Source organism: Tetrahymena thermophila (assembly GCF_000189635.1).
Source record: "Tetrahymena thermophila SB210 genomic scaffold scf_8254752, whole genome shotgun sequence".
Lineage (NCBI taxonomy): Eukaryota > Ciliophora > Oligohymenophorea > Hymenostomatida > Tetrahymenidae > Tetrahymena > Tetrahymena thermophila.
Window position 1 is genome coordinate 899,705 of NW_002476512.1, and position 7,814 is coordinate 907,518.

At 23.4% G+C, this 7,814-nt stretch overlaps 2 protein-coding genes across 2 annotated transcripts; one reads left to right on the forward strand and one right to left on the reverse strand. All coding sequences in view use genetic code 6, as the record gives it.

The window, feature by feature from the left end:
* Positions 1-445: 445 nt before the first annotated feature.
* Positions 446-4,093, reverse strand: TTHERM_00115400 (hypothetical protein; the record flags this gene model as incomplete). The annotated part of the gene is made up of 2 exons (XM_001010737.2): positions 2,807-4,093; positions 446-2,545 (listed from the first exon to the last, which is right to left on the reverse strand). Exons 1-2 carry the CDS (start codon positions 4,052-4,054, stop codon positions 446-448), a joined length of 3,348 nt encoding a protein of 1,115 aa, XP_001010737.2. The 5' UTR covers positions 4,055-4,093.
* Positions 4,094-4,844: 751 nt separating this feature from the next.
* Positions 4,845-7,159, forward strand: TTHERM_00115410 (kinesin motor catalytic domain protein; the record flags this gene model as incomplete). Its single annotated transcript, XM_001010738.1, has 4 exons — positions 4,845-4,881; positions 4,949-6,059; positions 6,115-6,569; positions 6,696-7,159. The coding sequence occupies 4 exons, from the start codon at positions 4,845-4,847 to the stop codon at positions 7,157-7,159; spliced, it is 2,067 nt and encodes a 688-aa protein (XP_001010738.1).
* Positions 7,160-7,814: the final 655 nt, after the last annotated feature.

Consider the following 7,814-nt stretch of genomic DNA (forward strand, 5'->3'; position numbering starts at 1 on the left):
ATTTTTTACTTAATTTTACACATATTTTTGATTAAAAGTAACAATAGAATTAAATCTTATTTTATTTACTTTGATAGTTTGATCTAATATATAATATTAAATTTACATAATAAATAATTCATGACATTGATCTCATCTAATATAATAAAAAATACTTTAAATTAAACTAAACTTTGAATGTACGTACTCATTTAATTGATTTTATGCAGTGAATTTGATTTTTCTAATCTTAGCTTTAATCGTTAAGATTATTCCAAGTTGAAAAAAATAAAATAATTTTTTATAAATAATATTGTAAAGATAAAGATTTAAATGTATTAAATTTATTTTTATTTTGTTAAATGATGTGAAAATAATAAATAATATAAAAAATTCAATAAAAATGGTAGGTAGTATATGTTAATCTATCTTTTTATTTCATAATTTTAATAAATAAAAATGCAAATCAGTTTGTTTGTTCTTTGTTTTCATCGAGTTTTGGATTTGTGGAAATAGGAATGATATCGTTAATATTTTAATCTTAGGAATCCAAAAAATCGTCGTATTAAATGTCATTTAAAAATGGTTATTACTCTAAAATTGCTCTATTCTTTGGATCTATCATATCTATCAACTTACTGTTTTTTTCGAGGTGTATTTCATTTTCGTTTTGTAGCTTTTATATCTGAAATTCATAGTTTTCGATTACCTTAGCATAGTTTCTAGTTTACTCTTAAATTTTGTTTCTTATTTCCTCATTTTCTTCCTTTAAATTTACTATTAGGTTTTTGAGCTAGATATTTTCTGTTTCTATGATTTCCTTCTCATTCATTATATCATTCTTTCTTCCACTGCCTTCAACAGATTCGCCTATTTTGCTTGATTATTAAGAGTGCTTTTATCTTTCACTTTACTATTAGTTAATTTTAACTTGCTTTGTTTGAGTTTAACTCAAAAAGATAGGAAATTAATTTTAGTAATCTTTCTATTTTTCATCAATCAGATTTATGAGCTAATCAAATTTATTTTGCTAAAATTTAACTATTTATAACGAGAGATTGCTTTCTAGCTATGTACTACCTTCTACAATTTATTTTATTGAACTGTATAAACCAAAATCACCTTCTAGGTCTTTAATCATACTAGTAACATATTTCTTTAAGCCTTGTCCATTATTTAAGTTAGCTAAATTTAGAGACAACAATTTTAATGATGATCTTCCTTTTGAAATACTATTTATGGATGCATTCTTTAGTCTACTAATGAATATTGCTTAATTAAAAACATTTTTTAATTTTTATAGCAACTTTTTAGGTTTTTCTTCTGCTTATTTTGAAATTTTATAGGAATCTGTAAAGGCAAAAACAATTTATGTTTGTTATTTTAAAAGAGCGTTGAGTCTAGCTATTCTCTATTAATGATTTTAAATAATTTTACAGAGGATATAAACTATACAGCTAGTGTTATTGTTTGCTTCTGTTTATTGCTTTTGCAAATCATTAATTATAGTGGTATAGTGAGTATCCTTAAGTGTTAAGATTTCGTCAATTTGGCTTTAATATCTAGCATAATCGCTTTCTTAACTGTTAATCAACTAAGGATTTATCATGTTTTATTAATTATCTTAATTTAAACTTATATTGTTGACATTTTGAGCTACACTCCTTCTTATTTATTATAAATCAACATTAGAGATCTTATTTTGAGAGTTGTTCAAATTTGGATTTTAGAAGGATATCATTTGAGATCCTCTATTTTGTTGCACAGTTGAGTCTTCAATCCAATTCTATGCATTAATTAACTGTTAATTGTGATAAGAGGATTGAGGAATAGCTGTTTTAACAGAAATTCTTTGGAACTGTGAAATAGGAGTTGATTAAGCAGAATTTATTTGTGTTTGCTATTAAATTTCTTCTAAGTTTTACCTATTTTACATTTAATTTTGTTATAGTAAATGTTAATCAAGTTGCTGTTGTTATTAAAGAAGCTGCAATTATATTTGTTATTGTTCATTTTGAATGATTTCTTCTTATCTTTCATTGACAACTTAATGCAAAGTATTTTAGAGATCTTCTATTTATTCTTTTAAATCATCATTTTTTTGTTGCAAAGCTTTCTTTTTCTTTTTGAGAGAGTGTCTAGAACTTATCAATTTAATAATTTAAGATCTAACTTCTTCAAATATGTCTAATTGCATGTACTATTAAGTAAAATAGGGGCTTTCCTGCTCTTCAATATCTTCTTTCCCCTTAGTCTCAATTAGTGTTTTCATATGAATTAGGAGATTTTTGATTAAAGTTGAGCTCTTTTCAGTTTCCATTTCTATGCCTTCTTTCAAAACTTAAGCTTTTTCTTGCCACTCTTGGAGCTCCTTTCTCAAATCTTAGTTTTCATTATAAAGTTAAGAAATTTACTACTAATTTATTTGTTAATAAGCTTTCAATTTATCTTCTCCTTCAAATTATTAATTGTTTATTAATAAAGCAATGTGATTTTATAATTCTTCATTTTTCTTTCTTAGTTCTTCACATAATTTGTAAGAAGCTTGTAATTCTATTTCTTGCATCTGTTTAATATAAAAAATAAATAAATAAATAATTTCAAAAAATAAATTTAAAAGAGATTTAAAATTAATAATAATATTCTTAATATTATTAATTAAATTCATATTTAAAAATTTATCAAATCAAAAGAGGTGTGTGTTTGTGTTGTGTGAAGGATAAAATAAAGCTATTAATTAGAATTAATACCTAATATGTGTCATTATTTTTAAAGTATATAATTGCTATTTATGATGTAAAAATATATCTAAATTTATAAAAATTACCTAAAATTTATGAAGGGTATCTTCATTTTCATACTGCTATTAGGTGTATGCCTACTAGAGAGACTCCAAGTCATCTTTAAGTTGCTTGTTTTCTGTTTGAAGCTGAACAAGCTCTGTCTGATAGCTTTCAATAAGGTTTTTATCAGTATTAGCTTGATGTTTGAGCTATTTAATTTTACTATTTTTGCTTTCTATTTTAGATTTATATCTTTCTTCACTAGAGGCAATAGCATCATTCATGGTGTCATGCAGAGTTTCCAAGTTCTGTTTTAAATATTCCTTTTCATCTTCTACTTGTTAAATCTTTTAGTAACATTCTTGCCTGACATTTTTTAGCTCTTGCTCATAATTAAGAATAGCTTGCTCGTAATATGTAATTTTATTAAATAAATCTTTGTTGAAAATTTCTAAAGATTTTATTTTTTCTTTATTGCTATTCAATTTATTCATATTTTCTTTTTCATATAAAACCATCTTTTGCTCCATAATGCTAATCTAATTCTTTAAATTTAAATTCTCATTAAGCAACTCTTAGTTTTATTCTAAGAGTCTTTTATTTTCTTGACTAGTAAATAGATGCTCGCTTGATAACTACTTTAATTGCTTGAGATAATCTCTGACTAAAGCCCAGCTACTTTCACTACAATTACAATTGGCATTTCCACAGGTAATTTTATTACCATTCATAACTAAGAAATCAGCAGCTGAAATATGTTAATTAGTCTACAAATTCTAGTAGTAACTACTCGTATTTTGATTCTTTTAAGCAGAATTTGCAATAACATAATCGTTTGATTAATTTAAACTATTATCATTTTTCATATTGCTACCAGTGTTTGGATTAAATGCAGATACCTATTCCTTTTAATAGCTTCTTTATAATTGTTAATATTAAATATTTTGAGAAGCCTATTAGGCCTAGTGAAGGTTATTCATAGACCTAGTACCCTACTGCTCTTTAGTTTGCTATTCATAATCTTTGCTATTCTTATATCCTAAAATTAGATTTTGAATTAAATTTGTATTTTCATTAGCAAGGTTAAATTGCTATTGATTTTGCTGACTTGAGAATTAATTTTAAGCCTCATTATTCTGTTTTTGTAGTTGGACTGTAGTTCCTTAAAATGAATTCACATACTACTAAGAACTACTTTATACAAGATTACCCTTCTTCTATGACATTTCTTAAATCTTTTATTAATTATGGATTGATTTTGATTCACTTTCAAATTTTGGGGGTGAAAACATAACAATCAAATAATTTTTATTCAAAATGATTAATTTTTTGATATTTAAATCTTAAAAATATTAATCTAAAGTAATAATAAAAATAAAAAGACTGATTTTATCCTAAACCCATCAATCAATATTAATCAATAAATAAATTAAAAATATACAGTTTTCATTGAGTAAAAATAATTAATCAGTGCTTTTTTATTTAACTAAAGCATAAAATTAAAATAAACTTTTATATAAACATTTAATCAAACATTTCTTAACAAATTTACTCTTTATTTTGATAACTATTTAAAATAAAACACTAACAGAAAAGTGACAATAATAATTTTATAAAAATCTAAAAATTAATTTTTGTTTTTAAATTTAATTTTAAATTTACTAATTTCAAATAAAAATACGTTTGTTTGTTGAATCTTCACGATTTCAAAAAATTTCGAAAAAATTAGGATTTAAAATGTAAATATGAAACTAAATTATAATGAGATATTAAATGAATTATTTTACTATTTTATCAAAAAAGAGAACAAAATAATTGTTTTATTTTATGCTTTATGAGTTAGAATTATTAAAATTAAATAAAAAACATTAAAAAAGGAATAAAAAAATTAAAACATAAACATATTATTCATTTAGAGTTAAATTAAGTCTTGATAAAAAATTGTTACCGCTAAAAAATTATTAACTTATTTTTATTAATTTAAATTTTGCTCATAAAGATTGATAGAAAGATAGATACTGATGAAGTTTTTACTTAAAATTCAAAATTTTAATTAATATAAGAAATAAATAGTTTCTTAAAATGGATAGATCATTTTTTTTATAAAATAGAAGCCCGTGTAAAAACAATTTTATTTAAGAGAAAGAGGACTTGTAAAAAGTAGTTAATAATTTTTAATAAAATAGATTAATCTAAAAGTGCTGGAAAATATAGAAACGATGAGGATTTAGCTTTCGAAGATTATTACACAGATGATTTCAGTAATGAGGAATATATAAAGGAATATTAGTAGTAAAATGCCTACTTAAATAAAATGGTTAAACAAAGGATCATTTTTTTAGAAGAGCTGTAATAATAAGAAAATATTTAGGAAGAAAAAAGAAAGCAACTACAAATGAATCTTGCTATTTCGAAATCAAAAGTTTAAGGAGTTGATTCAGATTTACTAAACTTAATATCAGAGTGTAAAAGCTTAGCTGAAGAAACCACTTCAAAATAAGACAAGTTGTTACAAGATAAGACTAACCTATAAAAAAAGGAAGCTGAAACTTTGTCTTTGCTGAATCATCATAAATTCTCTCTTTAAAAAACAATAGAAAAGACCATGAATTATAAATAAATTTACTAAAGTTTGGAAAAATAGTATTAATATTATAAAGAGAATTTATTATGTATAAATGAAAAATAAAAATCTTTATAAGAAGAGATAAAGAGCATACAAGATGGGACTCATCTAGATGCATAACTTTTGCAATTTACTCAATAAAAATAAAATTTAAATGAAAAACTTTAATCTATGAAAGGGAATATTAGAGTGTATTGTAGGATCAGACCCTTAAGACAAGAAGAAAAGATAGCTATGCTTCAAAATTCATTTAAAAAGCAATATGAAGAAAAACAATAAAATGTTTAAAATCCTAAAATAACTCCATTGAGCAAAGCTAGTGTATAAAAAGGCAGTGTTGGTAAAGTAGAAAATATAAAAGGAGTGGGATCTGTGGGTAAAATTGATGAGAACAACCCAAACTTTTAACAAGAAATGCAAATTTATGTTTAAAATATGCTTGATATCATAAAGGACGATGATAACCTTCTTTATTAAATGACACAATAAAATAGAATTATAAAAACATAAAATTCTTAAAATTTAAAGTTGGTTGTTCCTTTCTAAAACATGAAATCAGAAAATAACATCAAAGAATACAGTTTTAAATTAGAACATATTTTTGAAGAAGATGCCACATAAATGGAAGTCTTTTCCAACTTGCAAGAATTGATTTAATCTGTGTTAGATGGGTTAATAATTTTATATATTATTACTATTTTTTAACAAAACTATTCATAAAATTAGCTACAATGTTTGTATATTTGCTTATGGGCCTACAGGCAGTGGGAAAACTTACACTATGTAAGGAGAAGAAGATTATAATAAATGGGGAATAATACCTCGCTCAATAGAGTACATTTATTCAGAAATTGAAAAGATGTAAAGCTATGGCTGGGAACATAAAATAAAAATCTAATTCAGTGAGATATACAATGAGACTTTAATAGATCTCTTACATCCTGATGGAAAAAAAGATGAAGTATAGGATAAAGTAATTACTTAAGGCCCAGAAGAAATAATGAAGCTTTTATAAAAAGGCTATATCTCTCGTAAAGTAGCATCTACTGATTGCAACGAATACAGTTCAAGATCACATTCTATTTTTAGAATGAACTTAGATATCTATAATACCTAAAAGCAGGGGAAGAATCCTTAGCAACCGCTTCTTAAGGGAAGTCTGAACTTAGTTGATTTGGCTGGTAAAATTATTATTTTTTTGTAAGTTTTTATTTTGAACAGAAAACAATTCTGATTTATGGAAATTTATTTGCAAAAAAACATAATGCAATTTATAATTTTGATAAATAAATGAATAAAATGAATAGGGTCAGAAAGAATTAATTAATCAAATGTTGCAGGTGAAAGATTAAAAGAAACCTAAAATATTAATAAAAGTTTAACTTCTTTGGCAGCTGTGATAACAAGTCTAGCCAAAAAGGAAACATTCACGGCTTTCAGAAATTCAAAATTGACTTATTATCTCCATGAGTATTTAGGTGGTAAATCAAAAACTCTCATGATGGTAAACATATCACCAGCCCCATCTTCATTTTATCCTACACTTACTACTTTAAGATTTGCTGATTAAGCTAAATAGTGTTAAAATAAAACTGAATAAAATACAATTGGAATTTCGTAAAGTTAAAGGTCAATTTCACCCATGAATAATCAAGGAAAATAAAGCTTATAAAAGAATGTAATATCTACACCTAGTAAAGGTGGAAGATTCTAAAATATTCTTGCTTAATCTAGTATTAGAAACACTATTCTTAATTCTGTTAAGAAATGAAATTCATACTAGTCATAAAAAAAAATAAAGAATACTATCAAAAATCATTTTTCTTTTAAAAAAAAATTGAGTTTACTTATTTTAAAGTTTACTTCATATAATTTTGGAAAAAAATTTAAAAGTTATTTTGAATATAGTTAAAAATATATATAAATATGTGTAAATAAGTTACTTTAATAATTATATAATTTTTTATAAAGTCAGTCCTCGATAAAAAAAAAATTTAATTTCTAATTAAACTAAATTTAGAACAAGCATTTAACAGTTAAATAGTAAAATTAATATTTGTTAAGTATTATTGTGGATCAAAAAAAGATTAACTATGATAAATCATTTAAATATCCAAAAATATTAAATCATAATTAATGAAATTTTATTATAGAGAGTTAATTAATTAATTTTAAAATAAATATTAATTCAAATTTTTTTTTTTTCTAATTCTTTAATTGGTATTTTATTTCAGAAAATTAAGAGAAGACTTAGTAAGAAACAAGTAAAAAATTAAATAATTATTTTTAAAAAGAAAGGAAATTCCCTTGTAGTTTTATTGATATGGTAAATCTAAATTTTTTAAGATTAAAGAATGTAAAATAATATGATTTTTAGCTTATATAAAAAAGTTCATTTTATTATTATATCTAAAAAATTGTAATTA